Genomic DNA, 19347 nt, shown 5'->3' with positions numbered 1-19347 from the left:
GACAACAGTAATTTACCAATGTTCAAATCTCTTCAACCCGATTTAAAAATAAACCATGAAGAGAACACGTAACGTAATCACCCGAAACCGAGAAAACCAAACACTTAAAAATAAACCATGAAGAGAACACGTAACGTAATCACCCAAAACCGAGAAACCAAACGCTTAAAAAGAAACCATGAAGAGAACACGTAACGTAATAACCCGAAACCGATTATAGACTATATCATCATAGAACCAGTGGTTAATTTTTAAATCACAGAGTGCCGTTAGGTTGCGTTTGTATTATGCAATTTATCGATTAAATATAATAAAAATAACCGATAAAATCAAGTAAATTAAGAAGACAGACATCTATTATTATAAAAATAGCCCATATATATAACAACGTCGACCAATTTATTTTTGACTCAGATTTTGAATAGTAACGACCTTCGTGTTTATTTAATGTAAAGTTGCAGTGGTGTCATTTTTATTTGTATAGCATGGATTCAATCTAACAACGAGGAATACTTAGAATAACCCATTTGGATAGCAAATTTTACCTTTATTTTTAGAATTGAATGCTTCTTTTTGTAACTTCATTGGTGTGTAAAAGCCAAGCGTTCCAGTGAGTGTTGCATTGTCGTTTGTTTTTGTTGCACTTCAGTGTTTCTGTTGTTTCGTTTTTTTTTTCTCTCATTGTTGATGTGTTTCCCTCAGTTTTAGTTTGTTACACGGATTTGTTTAATTTCTCTCAATCGAACTATGAATTTCGAACAGCGGTATACTACTGTTGCCTTTTTTATTACCGTGTTCAATCAAGTTTCATTTGAAAAGGTTCAAAAACACAAACAATCGTTATTTATTATACAAAAAAGAAAGACGAGGGATCTTAAAGGGATATTCAAACGTTTCTGTGGGTGTTGCATTGTCGTTTGTTTTTGTTGCACTTCATGGTTTCTGTTGTTTTGTTGCTCTCCCCTCATAAATGATGTGTTTCCCTCGGTTTTAATGTGTTACCCGAATTTGTTTTCTCTTAATCGAATTTTGACGTTCGAACAGCAGTATACTACTCTTGTCTTTTTTATCACCGCGTTCAACCAGCTTTCGTTTGAATTGGTTCTAAAACACAAACTACCGCTGTCTAGATACACAACACAAACTACCGCTGTCTAGATACACAAAGGTGAAGGATACCAAAGGGATGTTCAAACTCATAAGACGAAAACAAACTGACAATGTCATGTAAAAAAGTTCAATCGAAAAACGTCCAAAAGAGAAAACAGTACACAAAAAAAAAAATAACATACAAAACTAACGATTGAGCGCATGATTCCCACATAAATCGGTGGTGGTCTCAGGTAAAACTAACGATTGAGCGCATGATTCCCACATAAATAGGTGGTGATCTCAGGTAAAACTAACGATTGAGCGCATGATTCCCACATAAATCGGTGGTGATCTCAGGTAAAACTAACGATTGAGCGCATGATTCCCACATAAATCGGTGGTGATCTCAGGTTCTCCGGAATGGTATTCAGATCTTGCTCTACGTGTTACACCTGTCATATTGTCCACGTGATAACATTTGAATATGATTCACTCTATATGTTTGGTCAGATAGAGGTGAACATTTAAAAAAAAATGAAATTAAAAAAAAAAATGAAAGAATTATTTTATTTTCGCAAAATATTTATTCAATTGAATGAAATAGTTAAATTGGGTGAAATGATAATGAAGAAACATCAAAATATGTATAAATGCATATTGTAAATACAGTGTATCACAGAAATGCTTTGTTCCCTAGTCAAATCACATAGAAGGCAAAGTTATGAACAGTATTATTCAGTGATAATTCTCTTTTTCAGGTCAAGTCAACAATCCTTCACTTCAGTTCTTCCAAGTAGAACGTGCCAGCGCTTAATTATCAAATAAACTAATCCAAATTTCAGGGTGACATAAAAATAAATATATATGGTATCATCATTCTGCACCATCCCTTGAAAATTATTGAACAAAATGCTATTGTGTGCTACGTTATCACAACTGCTTTGCAAACACAATGCCCACCGTAGCCTTCTGTTAATCCAGGCCAAATGAAAGTTTGAATTCCATCGGAAGTAGAATTTGATGAGTGAAACCTTGTGTGTATATCCGGGTTGAACTTGCGAGAGTCATACTGAATTACATATGGCGGATTTTGAACTGTTAGTCCCCATGCGACACGAACACTAGCAGTAATATATTTCTGTAATCCAATACAGTCTTTGAGACATGGGTAGTCAAACAGTGTGGCATAAATTTGTCTGCAGACGTCCTACAATGATACAAACAATAACTGTATGTTACGAAACATTGATTTTACATGTTTGATGTCGAGGTTAATTACTGCGCTTAAGAACTTGCAGTACTAGAATTATAAGGGATATGATGGATACTCGTCTAATTTCACACTCCCTTAAACTACCAACATTCGCAAAAAACGTAAAAACATATCATAAGAAAATAACTCCTAAAAACACTGTGTAAGGATTTGCTACAAACTGTGCAATCAGCATGGATCCCCTTAAGAAACTATCAAAATAAAGCAATCCACAGAAACAAAAATCAAACTCAATCTAAATATTGAAAATGTTGGAAAGAAAGTAATAAATGTTGTTCACGTGTATACAAGAAATGGGTTTTATAATTAACCGCAACTGGTTTTATCTTTTCACATTTACAAAAAATGTAATTGTCTATGGCTATAAATTAACAAAATAATAACAATACAATAATACCCAAAGCAAAACAATCAGCATCTGCAAGACATGAACATATTAACGGTAAAAGAAATGGCTAGGAATTAAGATTAATGGAGCGGTTAAATATTGGCTGCAACTTGGAAAACAGTCTAGTTTGGATATGGGCCGAAATTTTCATTTGCAACAATCAAGTTTCTAAGGGTATAAAAAAATGGAGGCATTTCAGTTTACTTAGATTTTGCGTACGTTGTTACTAATATGCTAATAATCTTGTTTCATATGCCATTTAGTGCTTGTTTGTTATATATTGATTGAGATTATAACACAATGTTGATTGCTGTACCCTATTTTAGACATTTATACCTATTATGTCTGTTTGTTTTGTTCACACGTCTTTGTCAATTTAATAGAATTTTATGCGACTGTCATACAAGTGAGAGGTTTAGCTAACTTTAAAACCAGGTTTAATCCACCATTTTCTTCATAAGAAAATGCATGTACCAAGTCAGGAATATGACAGTTGTTATCCATTCGTTTGATGTGTTTGACCTTTGATTTTGACATTTGATTAGGGACTTTCCTTTTCAAATTTTACTCGGAGTTCAGTATTTTTGTGATTTTACTTTTTGCTAAGTATTTAAAAGAGGGACGAAAGATACCAAAGGGACAGTCAAACTCATAAATCTAAAACAAACTGACAAAGTCATAGCTAAAAATGAAAAAGACAAACAAACAACAGCACACACGACACAACATAGAAAACTAAAGAATAAACAACACGAACCCCACCAAATTTCATTGTTCATTATATAATTGATATTTTCATTTCTGACTAACATTGAAACTACATATTAAAATGTTTTCAATACACTGCCAATGTGAAATATGTTCCGTTAACTTATATAATTGCATATCTTGATTCATGTTGCGTCTTGAACACAACTGATTAAAACTATTTGGATACTGCTCTGCGGTAGAATTTAATTAATTTCTGAAAATTAAATGTTTTCAAAACACAGAATATTCCAGGGACATGTTAAACAAGTTTGAAAACTCTTTCTTGCTGGATGTTTTCTATAGAATCAAACGCCTTTTATATCTTAGCTATAGATAACTAGTAGGATAATTAATGTGTTTTTTTAGTCATACACTTGAAAGACACACGAGAGACATGAGAAGTCACACAGACTGTGTGATTTTCATTGGGCAATTATCATTTTACGTTTACAAAAAGGTTTTGGTTTCAATATGTAATTTGATGCGACTGTCATACAAGTGAGAGGTTTAGCTAGCTATAAAACCAGGTTTAATCCACTATTTTCTACATGAGAAAATGCCTGCGTACCAAGTCAGGAATATGACAGTTGTTATCTTTTCGTTTGATGTGTTTGAGCTTTTGATTTTGACATTTGATTAGGGACTTTCCATTTTGAATTTTCCTAGGAGTTCAGTATGTTTGTGAATTTACCTTTTCCGCTACCAAGTTTAGAAACAAACATTTCAGATTCACCACATTCCTATAATATAGTACCTGTGTGACAACTGTAAGATCGTAACGATGTGACGTATGTTGGAGGTAGAGATTGAGTTGTGATTCCATTTTCTGCGTGATTTCATCAACAGTGTTCTGACTAGCATCGGGATGAGGAAGATTTAAAACATGGCGTAGTTTTCCTTTAATTTCATGAAGCATTTGTTGAGTGTCACGAAATGAAAGCTAGAATGAATAGGAAATTCTTTAAATCTTTGGCGTCAATTACAAAATTGTATAATTTAAGATATAATTGAGAATGAAAATTGCTTTAAGTTATTACCGTATAGCGGGTTATTTTCGCGGGTATAAAATTTCACGATTTTCATTGAATGAGGTATACGAAATATTTTGGCGGATTCAAAACTTTTATCAATACCTTTGCATGAAAACTTTTAAATTGGCGGAATTTAATATGGCGATATCATTTGTTATCTTATAGTTCGTTTCTGTGTGTGTTTCAATTGTTGCACTTCAGTGTTTCTGTTGTTTCTTTGTGTTTCCCTCGGTTTTAATTTGTAACCCGGATTTGTTTTCTCTCAATCGATTTATGACTTTCGAACAGCGGTATGGCTTCTGTTGCCTTTATTTAGTGTTGAAAGTTGTTCTTATATCTGAAATGAAATTTGTGATTACAAAATGTTTGAACAATGTTAAGATAAAACAGAGATGGACCAAGCCTTGACAACATAAAAAAGTTGAACATTGCGGGTTCACCTCCGTATCATACTAACAACTGTGAGTATCACACTGAAAAAGCTTTTTACACACCAAATATCTTTGCTTCATAATTCATCACAACTACTATATATGTTCCATTAGGTAGAATCCTATAGATATTCATAACTTGATCATACTGAATATTCACACGTACCACAACGACAGAAAATAAGATTTTCTCTTTCAGTAACGATAACTCCCCTAGTTCCTCGATACTGTCCAGAGCATCAATTGCGTCCATTCGTGCATCACTATACAAATTACCATATTGTCTGACTAATTCAGTTGGTCGATTTTCTCCGAGATTTAAATCCTCAAAATGTTGATTATTTGTTGTAAATTGACTCTGCACTTGATCTGCCAATCTAAAAATAGTCAATTATGTTAATTATGAATATATAATTGCTTAATTCCGTGTGTGTCGTTCTTTATAAGGCCGTCTTTTCAAGGCCTTCAAAATATTTTGAATTAGACTGTATATTGTTACTTTTCAATACAAAACACTTATTATTTAATTTGAAATGTCATTGTCAAAATATTGGTATAACTTGTTTCTAGTTAATATGTACTTTTGAATGAAAGCTTTACGAAATTGTTGACATCATAAAACATTTTATTGTATTGGGTCTCTGCCATCTTGAGAACTACGTAGTACTTGATTCTATACAGAGAATCCGTTTTTAATCTAGTACTTAATGCTACAAAATAATAATTTGATAAAAGGAAACATATTTATATTTATATGACTTCATTTATATTCAATATTGTTGATGAGTTTTTCTTTCTCTTTGAAAGGATGATATTTAGAATAATTCAATTTAGGCTCTTTTGTTTCGATTTCATGCTAGGTCTCTGTTGGTTGAATTTGGAACATTAATAACGGCTTAATTTTCGTCAAAATTGTAAATGGAAACATATATGGAAAAGTAACGTTTGCTTGTTGAGAGCAGGGAAACTGTTAGTAGTTCCCCCAAGAAACTTAATGATACCAACGTTAGCTAACGATTTCAGTCAGCCGGACACTCAAAACAAGCTAATCATAAATTGCACTAGGGTCCATAAGACTAAAATCTAAATATCGTATGTAAAAGTTGGAAGTATAATAACCAAAATGAATTAAACAGGACGGTCAAAATCGCAATATCGAATCTTTCATTCGTTGTTAGATCATCGAGTTTAATTTTAAAATTGACGCCTCTAACGTTGGTCTGGTCATATTACATACGTATGAAATCGATTTCAATAAACACGACGTATGTTAATGAGAAACTTTTACGCTGGAAAACTAAATGCCCCAAAAAGTTGAGGTGTATACAAACCAAACGAACATTGTCTTGCCTGGATCTATATGCAAGTTTTATGACGTCCTACAGTAACTTCGGGATTTTAAAATGATTATACAAATATCTCATGATTTTGAACATTTTATCAATATACCTATCCGTTAATTCCTGCTCGTGTTCTTGTAATCTTTTTATTTCCTGTCTGCTTGTTTCAAGTTCCAATTTTAAATTCTCCACTTCTTTTTCAAGATTTTCCATTTTGTTGTCATGGTGATGAGAATGTCCATTTGTCAAACTATGACCGTTTACATGTGAGAAGCTGTGTCTGATTGGTCGTGAATATCCGTTTGTAGTACCATTTAAGGATTTGGAATTGAACGGAAACGGTCCTGATATAATAGAAGGACGAAGACCTACAATAATTTCCAAGATGTTATCAAGCATGTAAGCACATATTTTTGAGAGACACACATTGTATAGCATTCAATCGGAACATCATGACGACAGCATGAACATAGAAGTTCAATCAAATTATTAAATAGTTTTTAACAACTTTTCTGTACTATTGAATATCTTGATTTGGTAAATTGTGTCCGCGGAAGGGCCCTTTTTAACCAAAACTTTAGACAAGAGTTCTTAGATATAGTGATCTACACAAAGTGTATTTAAACGATAAAAAAGAACCCTATCCAATAAAAGAAATAACAAAGTTAAACGGGAACTGAACAATAGCAAGGCAGCGTGAACAAAATCACCTAATACGTGTAAATATGAAAGAGTATAAAAAGAGTAAAAATAACAAATAGGCAAATAAACAAACTATGCAAGTTTGCACCGAATGACATTTGATACAGCTGGACAAATCGATCCACGTTGAACCACCATTTTGTTGGAGGATTAGTAAGTTTCATATTGCATCATAATTATTACAGAATGGACGAAAAACACGATGTTGTCGAAGACATGTATAGCATAATTAAATCAGGCCAGAACATCTTGTTGTCAACGACACGTTTTTCGAATATCATGCTGATGAAATTTCTGGGTAAATTTGACCCACATCAAACACACAGCAACATTATCTTGTCTTTTGTATAAAGTCACCATATACCAGAAATCTAATTTAATACATTTCGATCTAAGTGCGTTAACTCATTGCAATTTTTAGAACACAACAAGTAATGATGTTATCCTGTTATAATTGACCATATGATAACTTCCAAATATAATTATGACATGTCCCTTCACTAATATTTCAGCAATCAAGATTATGACCGTCATTAAGATCTAGAGCTATGATGAATTAAAGTTATGCTTCACTATATGTAACTTTGATGGCCTTAAGCGGAGTTATGATTTGAGCAGTATTTTAGTATACGTATATAAGGTGACCTTTAGTTAGATGTCAATGTCATTATTGGCATGGTGTCATTGAATATGATCAAAATGATATCCGATGTACTAATATCGTATTGTGTCTATCACAATAGCATGATTTCATTATTTGAAATTAAACGATTTTGTCTTTTTCTACAACAATAATCAAAACCACAAGGCAGATATTTACATGCTTCTTTTTTTAAAGTTGCATATGATAACGAAGATATATACAAAAGAATGATAATTATATATGATTAACATACCTTATTCAGAAAATAAAACAATTTAAAGATATGATATTGCTTTTGAAAATGCAATTTCTATGTTTTTGGAATGCATTGTTCCGTGGTAAATAATTTAATGACTAAGAATAATTTGCGAATGTGATTTAGCATAATAATTCGTTATACGCAACTCACCAACACACATTAGTTCATACAACATGTACGTCATAATAAGCACTTCATATACATTTTGATATAGATCTATATAGATTTTACATTCGTAACAAGCTATCCATATGTAAAGTAAACTTTGTAAGAGACATTTTACCACCTTAAAATCAAAGTATTTGGTTCATTCCAAAATCCAAATCATAGAAAAATCGATAGATATTACTTTCGATAAGGGTTCGCTTTTGTTTTCATATTCCATCGTGCTACCTTTAATTTGACCTAAGTTCGGTATTTCATATTTCTTAAAGCAGTATAGAAATCTGAGTATGTATAAATACGTACAACTAAAATATTAACACTGCTCTTTGGTTGGGTTGATGTCATTTTGACACATTTCCTGTTTCCATTCTCTATTATATACATTGTAGGCCTGCTTCGAACAGTTTAGCATGCAATGTTTACTATAAAATGTATGTGTTTGTTGTTTTTTTTTCGTTCTTGATTTAGGTACAGGAATGTGTTGAGGCAAACATTATTTCAATTTTTTTTTTATTTATTACCAGAAGTTTCGACAGACTATTTTTTAATAGTCGCACTAACAGCAATTCAAATCAGGCACCGTGACTGGTTTGCTTTTAAGGCAAATATTCATTTGACATAGTCATTATCTAGAACATATTTTTTTTGCAAAGGTCTTGTAATCTAAGACTAGATTTTAGTCCTAAGTGTGATATGAATCAGTGTGAAAAAATCTTAACTATACATATGCATTTGGCTAATTTAGTATTAGTCACTATAATTGTATATATTAGTTCCCAATACATACATTATTTATATACATTTTATGTGCAACCATATATAAACAAGATCACCAAAGCTTATATATATATATTAGAAATAATTATATGTATGTATTAAAGCAATTTGTTAATAAATATTGGATTAATTATCATAACAAAACCGTGTTTTGACAACTGACCTTTTTTGTCTGTTCGTAAAAATCCTCTACCCGTACTGCCGCCTAACACATGTATATAAATATGTTAATGATATGCAGTTACATGTCCACAATATTTATGTATTCATATGAAATCTAATTAAGATTTGATAACTTATGAAGTACTCATAAGTTTTTTGGATTCATCGTAGTGTAACATCATCGGTGAGACCGCGATTCCATTGTGCCTCAAGTTAAGCTGAGTCTATTCCAAGACTTTAAATCTGCAATTGAGTCTGTTTCTCCGGTTTGGGGTTAGTGCAAAGACTTATCGGGGTCGGAGTCGGAATTATGTGTTTGCATAGTTTGTGATATATTTTCCTGCAAACTGGTAGCAGTTTTGGCCTAACACGTTGGGCGTCTGGCTCGTGTCGGTCTAGTGAAAAGCAGGGTATTATTCCCATCTCATTTAGATGTTTTGTCTTAATATCCATGTAATATTTGCCCCTGGACGTAAATTATAAATGATGCTAGGTACGAACGATTTAGAAACTTTTATGAAATCATTAAAAGTATACGTGAGTATGAATGGTATCTTAAAATATTCTGAAATGAAATAAAGTACAACGAAGTCATAGTTATTTCAATCGGATGGCTGGTTTAAATCAAAACGTGCACGTTTTAAAAAAATAATTAGATGATGTACTCTAGTCATAAATGTTCAGTTGGCTATATTACAGCTTCATTAAGCAATCGAATCGTTTTGCCATAGTATGGACAAGGGAGATGGACATAGCATTTTGAATTATTATCTAAAAGATAATTTAGGTAGGAGTATGAAAAAAAATGTTCTAGTGTGTTGATTTAAAATATAGACATTACATGGCCAGAAAGTTCTTTTAAGCCAACATTGAGCAATCTACAGTCAACCTGCAGTATACTTATATAGACATAAAATTCCAAAGGAAACCTAGGACACCTTTGTTGGACATGCATAGTTACATTCCTAGCATTGCACGAAGGCTTTAATCTTGCCACTAGAGACAATATTCATATATTTTAAATTGTATTCATCAAATCTACAAAACACAAGAAACACTTTTTTAAAAGGGATATGAGCACCTCATTGTACAGTGATTGCTGGCAAAATGATACTCAATTGATTTCGTGGAATTTTTTATGAAAAAAAAATAGAACATGAGGCTATGTCTTTGTAGAAAGGGATTTAAACTGACAATAAGAGAAAATAAGCCTGTTAACGACCGCACAACAATAACACTTTACACCAAATTATCAAATTCTATCAAATGGAATTTAATAATTACGCTGTTCCTCCCCTCCATATCAAATTAAACTTTTATTACATTATTTGATTATAATATTATTAGCATAGCTGGATTAACATTTATTCAAATAAAATTGTGTACAATATAGTTGAATTGGTGCGAGCAAACCTTTTTTGATAATCCATTACGCAAATTTTTTGGATTAAAGAATAAAAATGAGTTCAGTTTGATATGATATCGAACATTTGATGTTGTTGAACAATAGTAAGACATGATAGAAGAATGAAACTGAATTCTAACGTTTTAATAAACAATATCAAAGATATTAACAGTTAGTTTTGATGTGATTTGTCGTTTAAAGACCAACTATATTAAATGGTTTATTTGAGAAGCAGTAATAACTGAATAAAGTTGTGTTCTGAAAACAAAGCAAAGAAGCTCTCGTAAGCAGATTGGTGTAAAGATGACCTTAAGGTGGTGCATATTTAATCTTTGTAAGAATATTTGACCTTGACCTCCGAAGTTTCCTCTAATTTTCCATAGGTATATATATGTACTAAATATGGTTGCAATCCTTTATTGAAGTTTTCGATTCAGAATGCAGCAACAAATTTTCTGCCAAATTTTAGTCTATTTGTAGTAACTATCAACTTGAGCACAGTGACCTCAAATCATCAGGATTCTTTCTATCATTATTTGTGACCGTATATATCCTTATGCTTGCAAATTGATGTGTAGTATTTAAGCTAGCTTCCAGAAATATAAATGACTGATGGACGGACTGACGGACGTGCTAGAAATATACAAATCCTGCTTCTTCTATTCGTAGCGTGGGGTCACGTGTGATAATGAATGTGAAGGAGCATACTTTTATTCGAAAGGAAACAATCTAAATTTTACTTTGATCGTGTATTTATTGAAAAGGAATAAGAAACAATTAACAATATTGAAAATATGACACATAATCGTGTTATAATGGGAGCCTTTAATGTTCAAATATAATACTGTACGTCAACAGAAACAAACAGGTGAAAGTTTCCTAATACACATTTGATTACTTCCTTAGCTATGTTCAAATAAGTCCGCTGAGAAAATATTTAATTAGTAATTAAATTAAAATTTTAAATCATTTCAACCTGTTTTACCCTTTAGGATAGAAAGCACTTACATTAGACTTATCACATATAAATCACAAATCGAACAGTTTGCTAAAAGTTTTTTCTGATACTTTTTAATTTCCCAATACATGAAAATGTAATTAAAATTTCGGTTAAAAACAGTTAAATGGTACACACCAATGACTGGTATGGTGTTTATGTATTGGATTTTATGATGAGAAAATTGGTTCCTTTTGATGTGTAGAAAAATCGATACAAAAAAGAAATTGAGGCAATGAACATATAGAAATGTATCAATATGATATGATTTACATAATGTGTCTGAAAATTTTCCAGGCCAGCTGAACTGCACAGATATCTGTCATACTTGAGTAAAAGACTTAAATGGCTGTGCATTGGATATTTAAATATACAGGCAATGCCTTGTTGCACAGAAATTCTGTCTTATTTGACTTGAATGATTTATCTTATGTATGTAGTATTCGATATTCAACTCTTTCTGCTGGTTTTATTTATATTCCCTTCTTTAATCCTGCTCATGCTTCAATCGCTATTGAACAAAAGTGCACACGTGGGAAAAGAGTCATTGAACTTGGACAGTCAACTATGAAACCAGGGTCTTATTTAACGAACGTGTACAAAGACAGACAAATTTGTCCTTAAATGTACATACAGCACACATTTCCCTCAGACAGCTTAAGTGTCTACGAAAGGACGCAATATAAACAATTAAACATGTATAAACAAGGTGCTATTAAATAATTGGAGTTTTGCATTATTTCTCTATGATGATCAGAAAGACCATTACAACTTTTTAGTCTGTTGAATCATCCAACAAAGACCTAGCTAGAGGATTCAGTGAGCAAAAACATTGGCCTCAATATGTCTAATTTGTAGGTATCTCCAAATCACAGCTTGGGTTTAAATTGATATTTAGACATTTTAACACCTGTTATCAAAGTTTTACGCTCGGACAATTTATATCTTTGAGTTTAAAGTAGATAATACGACGTCTTAATCTGGATAAAGACCTATTTGATGGATACTTGATGCTCTTTTGTTAAGGCGATTTAATAAATATCAAATCAGATTGTTCTACGTAAACTTTAAAATAATGATGTGTATTTCCTTCATAGACAACCTCGCAAAATGCGACTTTGTGCAGACTTGAAAATTAGAGTACTTACCGTGAACATAGGTCTATAGCATATGTATATATATATATAGATGCAGATATCTACGTTTTTCTGTTCATTTGATATAAATCGTTTGCCCTTCCCGTGAAGAACTCAATGACATATGTTTTGATTTTTCAATTATACTAATAACTTTTTTAAAAAGACGCAGAAAACGTGGGTATGTTAAACTTAATAAATACCAGAAATAAACTTACCATTTGTTTTAAGAGTAAAAAGCCCATTAAAATTTGAAATTGTTTTCATTCTGTCCATATGCGTAACAGGAGAAACAATATCCTCATCACTAGATGGCGCTTCATCCTCTGTTGGTGCTTCTTCCTCCTCGGCTACTTCCTTCAAAAGTCGAATGATTACTGCGTACCCTTGAGAGAAATGCTGGAGCGTCGTAGACATAAATGCGTCATCTGGAAGGTTTTCACACGATTTCCTCAGTTCATTTTCGTGAAACATCGATATTTTATCGTATTCAATCCGTTTCTCTAATATGTGAATGAGTTTTTTTAAATACTGGTTTGTAATTGCAGGTTCGATTATGTTATATACAGTTCTGTTTTTTATTAGACGGCTTTCAACTTCATCTCTGCTCAGTTGCATCAATCTTTGATGACTGACCAAAGTCGGTGCTTTCCCAAATGTTATAGAACTTGACATCGGATGTTTAGCTGATAAACTTAGTTCGTCTAATTTTTGCAAGGCAGTTTTGTACTGATTTTCAACTTTTTCAATTTCAAGTTTAAGAGAATCGTGTAAATTCATTAGTGAACCACCAGAACTGTCAACAAGGCCATGTTGTCCCAAATGTTTAAGACATTTGTCCAAAGCCTTTTTCTTCTGTCTCAATTGGTGCCGTAATCCGGGTTCCACAGATGACACCACTCGGAGAATATTCCTGCAGAATGGATAATAAACGTTGGAGTTTTTATCTGTCGACTTCGCTAAAATAGCAAAACATGTAACCATCCTTTTAACTAAAAGATCCGTCCTAATATGTTCTTTTGGAAATTCTTCGTCTATTTTATCAAAAAGTTTGACGTATAGAGCTTCAAGAATTGACAAGCTGTGTGGCATTGAATCATACAAAACTTCGAGTGGCACTTCCGCCAGAATATTACCCAAAGTCACAGAATTCATTCTTCTAATAAGGGTAGCACATTCATCATATTTTTTCGTTTCAAACAACAGAGCAATTTTCCTCAAGGCGAAGTTTGGTGTTATTTCAGTTGACTCCATTGCCAATGTTTCTTCTGGAAAGGACTGCGCCCATCGGACATTACGCCATATTTTCTGAACTCTTTGTCGAGGTGTCTTCTCTGGACGTATTCGCTCTGCCATCCTTCCAGATCCAGAACTCTCCGTCTTAAATTGATAAAAAGACATTTTAGAAAAAAAGTTATCAATTCATGTCAAGTTTTCTTGTCAACTTCAACCTTCAAAATACTTCGCCTTAGAATTCTCACATGTACACTTGTTTAAAAGCCGGATCTTCAATATATTTAATTGTATGTAAAAAATGCTTTCTGTTGACAATCGTTTAATCTTTTTAATAACGTAAAACAATCTCTCTTGTTCGACCAACTCTATAACTGAAATATTAACTTAAACCTATTCAGATTGACGTTAAAAACCAATAAAATAGGAGATGCAATGCTAGATTTCTTTGTTCGACAACTTAAAATTGGTCGTAAGAATCAATAAGGAATTTAAATTATCAATTATGTATGATGTAAAAATTAATAGTTCTGTTAATTTCTAGTCAAAACATGCAATATTGTATTTTAATATGCGTTTTTTTAGTTGTTTATTAAATTATTGAACAAGCTTATTGCATTTTACCATGACTAGTTATTATCATGATAAAGCTGTTTGCAAATTAATGCATATATTTATAAAATGAATATCAGGTCAGATTTATATCTAATTGAATAGCCAAATTAATTTTGTCATGTGCGCATCTAATAGATCGTGTCTCATATATAATGCCGCTACGACGATTATGTTTGCCAGATAATACATGTAATTGTGCTTAAATTAAGGTAGCAACCCTTTCTGGAAAAGTTGTCTTCACAAGAGACCAAATGACGTAGAATTAACAGTGGTTGTCGTTTTTTGATGTGGTTCATAAATGTTTCTCGTTTCATATATAGATTAGATCGTTCGTTTTATCGTTTGAATGGTTTTACATTAGTCATTTTGGAGCCCTTTATAGCTTGCTGTTCGGAGTGAGAAGACCATACTTTGACCTATAATGGTTTACTTTTACAAATTGTGACTTGGATGGAGAGTTTTCTAATTGGCACTCATATCACATCTTCGTATACCTATAGCGGGATATAAATCATGTATTTTTTTCATGTTTCGAATTTCTTGGATAAAAGTAAAAATGTTTTTCATTTTTCCATATTAGTACATTCAACTTATATAAACTACCGGTACACCCAAAGCTGATCATTTTCCTCTGAAGTGTTTTGTTATAAAGATGAATGTATAAATAGTATTATCAAATGAGATGCAGAAATAGAACTTCATAAATAGTTTTGGTATAAGGAAAATAATATCATGATATGATAAATAATAACATCGTGTAGCCAACTCCTTAAATAACTAATGGCAATTGTATATATATATGATATAAAAATTACGAAACACATTTTTGTGAGACTTACTTCGGTCGAACTATCTTCCGTGTCCATAGATCCCATCTCTACTCGTAGATATTTTCTAAAAGGTTTTTAACAATATTCTATACAGCCTTTTTACGGTAATTTGTCAGAGGTGTGAATATAAAGTTTTATCTGGTCATCAGACGTATCTGTAACATACATTTAACGGTTTTCCATAACCACGGGTGGCTCAATTATTTCACATTCATGCCTATACAAGTAACTTTGTTTGGATTAAAAGAATTAAAATTCAATCATGATATTGCTATCACTTAAAGAAGACTTTTTGACTTTAAATAATTATGAAATAGTTTGATCCCACACCGAAATCGTATTCGACATATAGTTTGAATCTAGAGCTGGAAATGGCACAAGAGTCAGATTTAAGGGCAGAGGCCGGACACGTTTATGGCACTACATTATTTTATGGTTATTGCAAAGAATTTTTACAAGAATTAATCATAACGTTTTCTTGACAGTCCCCTCTCTCTTTCCCTTAAAAACTGGTCATGTAAAGCAAACTTTATATGTTGCTTCGTATGATAAATTTTTTTTATCAACTATCATTATGTTTCAACTATCCTGCTCGGGTCATAAGTTCACCCGGGTCTCAGGGGTTTAAAAAGTTAAAAAAAAACACTTCAGCACCATTTAATTGGTATAACCTCTAATTACTTGTAAATTGAAACGATTGAGTAATAAGTAACATTAACGATTCGAAGGAGGTTAAAGTTGTAACTAGATTTATCCCCAGGGCCTATATTGGGTTCAGATTGAAATCTGATAAACGCCATGTTAAGTGGCGTTTAGACTTCGCTACTATACTTAAATGTTTCAAATTTTTACAAAAGCCATAAACATGATAAATAAGTGATTTTCAGAATGTAAATAAATTTCCCACATTTCAATAGGTGTGCTTTCACACGGGTATCCTATTAACTTGTTTGTGTCAACTTTAATTGTAACAGTTTGTGTATTCGATATCAATAGCAGTGTAAACACAATTATAGTGCTTGTTATTTGTTTTGGGAAATTACAATTTTCTTTTAGCTTTTAAACTTTGTTTAAGACGAAGGAATGGAATATATAATCATTTTAATCCAAATCTTACAAACAGTGAGAAATAATTTAAATATGCAGCTACAGTTATTTCGGATGATGCTTTTTGTACGTCATGACAATGTGACAAAAGGAATGTACGATACAAATCAATGAGACAGTCCAGAGGCGGATTTAGGGGGGCAGGGGCCGCCCTCTCCTTTTCTGGGAAACATTGGTTGCTTATAGAGGGAATCACTGAAGCGTGACTGGAGTGGGCTCCCTCTTAGGCAGTCAGTGGGCTCCCACTTATGAAAATTTAATTTCTGAATCCGCCAGTCAGTATCCAAAAAAAGGTATCTCAGAACAAATTTATTCCGGTCTTTTATAAAAATCAAAGAAGTTTGGCATAAAGGAGAATTGTTAACATAAAAATAAGAAAGACGATTTTATAAAATTTTCAAAGTTCACAGTCTATAAATGTCTGATATTGACCGTTCGCTCGAGTGCTTCGGTATTTCGTTAAATTCACAAAAGTAATTTGATTATATTTAGGTCCATTTTGATTCTCAGGATTTTGACATTTTTTGTTTTTCAATGATTGGTCTATGAACAATCCTTATGAAGCTGTTTCAACCTAGGCGTTTTGTTCGGTAGATTTATCTCTTGGAAATGATGTTCAATTCAGTGGATAAATTCATCGATTCTGACAATCAACCCTTAAGGTCATTAACGCCAACAATACAAAATCAAGCCTGGGAAAATCTTAGCTTCGTATTCAAGCAATACACATTCTTGAAAAGAAAAGATTGAAAGCCTTCTATTTGTCCAATTGAAATGCAATTTTAATAAATGCTGCTTTGGAAATGTGCAGGTTTTTTGTTACTTTTGTCAAGCCTATAGAACAGACCGGAGTTACATGGTCTACTTGATTACTGTAATTACATTGTTATAAACCATACTTTTATGAACTAATATAATAAACAAAAAATCAATTATCACACGAAGTCAAATTCGTTGTCCACATATTTATTTTCTTACCATTTAAAAGACAGAAAATGTGAAAACGAAAACAATAATCTGTTTTTTAAATATTGACTCATTCCTAAGCAGATCATACGCTTATATACTTTCGTCTGGAAGGGTGATAAAGCTTATTAACTTTATAATTCTAGTATTTGTAATAACCGAATAATTGAAGTCATATGTAATAAGTAATTTAATTGGTGTCAATTTAAATTATTAGAAGAAAACAATCACGCAACAATTTAACGATATGAGCAATGGGTCACATATATATCTGGAATGGAACCAGAAATTAATTTTATCAATATTAATTCGAGTAGATAACATAAATAGATAACAAAGGAAATAGTAAAATAATCATGAGGTTATTTGTTTATTCATTAGACAGTCAAATATTTGAATTTTTACTGTTTATACTTTATTTTTGAAAGCAAACATAAAGACAATCAATCGAAATGAAGTATAAGCTTACCTGAAAATGCAACTTCTTTGTTAGTTTGGAAAAAAAGAACTTTTATGAAATCCGTATGTATTTGCACTTTTAACCCAGAAAATATTGAAATTCCATCGATATTGTTTCTTTTTAAACTTTGAATCCCTACTGAATAAGAGAATTTTAATTGGTATTACTCAATGAAGATAAATCTTAAAAGGCTGTCAGTGGAGTAATGGAAAAGAATTAATAAGCAAACATTTTATCATTCTCATCTACTTTATCTAAGATTAAAAGTCTTACTCTAGTCTAATATTAACAAAAGTAAATATGTTTACCTCTGAAGTCGAAAAGGTAGGCATTTTAAGGAATTCCTATGTCGCTAGATACACTAAACATCCTTCAGAATCTCCGATATTAGCCACCGATTTGCCTATTCAGTTCTGACAGTTATGTGAAAATTGAAATTATCTCCCCTTTTTTTCACTCAACCGTTTTAAAGTCATTTGACCCTGGTTGTATTGTTTGTTCGTATTTTATCGTACAATAGATCGACAGATATCTGTACATAACATTTAAAACAAATTCCATAATGGAATTATTATGTATGTAAAGAAAAATAAACAAATAAAATGAATGCACATTTTTTGCTCGAATTACCACAAACAAATTGCTTATGAAAATTTAAAAGACGATGTCTCATTACTTAGAATAAGGAAATATATATATTTATATTTTGAATTTTATTTCAATGACGACGTGGTGATAGGTGTCAAGAATATTTTTCAAAGGCCTGAAAAGGAAATCCATTTAAAAAAATCAAATTAAACAAATAAAATGTACCCTCCCCTTTTTTTGCAACAACAAAAATTATAATTAATGACTGCAAGCATTTAAAAATAAATAAATATGAAATTCGATGAGTTCTTAAAACATTCCCCTATCTGTTTCATCACTTATATATAATGGCGTATAGTTTGAAATCAATGTATACTCTTCTTCAGTGATGTACAGAAAAAATGTTACTTTTGGTCTTATTCCGACCGGCAGTAAACCCTTGCCAAATTAGGGCGTCTGTTGAGATGTGAGGAATGGATACTTACTGAGAATGGGGACCTGATATCAGATGCCTCTTCACGTTAAGAATCCTTGTAACAACTTTGTAAGGGATGCTTAGGTAGGCTGTTTAAAAAATGAACTGTTAACTCAAAAGTCCATTATCCCAGTCCGTCTCCATCGGAGGACCTACCTATTACATGTACTAGTATTGTAATTTAATTCGAGTCGTCCCGATCATGCTTGGAATATTTGCAACTGGACGTTTTAAAGCAAAAATAAACCCCAAACCAATCTATTAAATCTCAGTGAATTTAATATATATTATCTATATAATTACCAAATTGCATGTAATATATCATAGATAGATATGTGCAAAGTCATTTCACTTTTGTTTCTTGCTAAACTTGAAATGAGGTTTGTTTGGATGACTTTTTTTTTTATTGGTAACTTTCTAAAAGTGAAAAACTCACAAAAAAACATGTTTATGTCACCACGAGATGAAAGGGTACCAAGAGAAAAGAATCCTTACCAATTCCAGTTCATTTTAGTGTCTCCA

At 32.0% G+C, this 19347-nt stretch overlaps 1 protein-coding gene across 4 annotated transcripts; it reads right to left on the bottom strand.

Moving 5' to 3' along the window:
- Positions 1-1642: 1642 nt before the first annotated feature.
- On the bottom strand, positions 1643-18226 carry LOC143073292 (uncharacterized). 4 transcript variants are annotated; one of them, XM_076248708.1, is made up of 7 exons: positions 18071-18226; positions 12770-13931; positions 9015-9056; positions 6415-6673; positions 5132-5342; positions 4258-4443; positions 1643-2299 (listed from the first exon to the last, which is right to left on the bottom strand). In XM_076248708.1, exons 1-7 carry the CDS (start codon positions 18092-18094, stop codon positions 2015-2017), a joined length of 2169 nt encoding a protein of 722 aa, XP_076104823.1. In that variant the 5' UTR covers positions 18095-18226; the 3' UTR covers positions 1643-2014. The 4 variants fall into 4 exon arrangements, with proteins under 4 accessions (XP_076104823.1, XP_076104825.1, XP_076104821.1 ...); XM_076248710.1 differs by lacking the exon at positions 18071-18226 and adding an exon at positions 17772-17796; XM_076248706.1 differs by lacking the exon at positions 18071-18226 and adding an exon at positions 15239-15383.
- Positions 18227-19347: the final 1121 nt, after the last annotated feature.

Source organism: Mytilus galloprovincialis, chromosome 4 (genome assembly GCF_965363235.1).
Source record: "Mytilus galloprovincialis chromosome 4, xbMytGall1.hap1.1, whole genome shotgun sequence".
NCBI lineage: Eukaryota > Metazoa > Mollusca > Bivalvia > Mytilida > Mytilidae > Mytilus > Mytilus galloprovincialis.
Note: the sequence above shows the minus strand (reverse complement) of the source record. Positions and strands in the feature narration are given on the sequence as shown.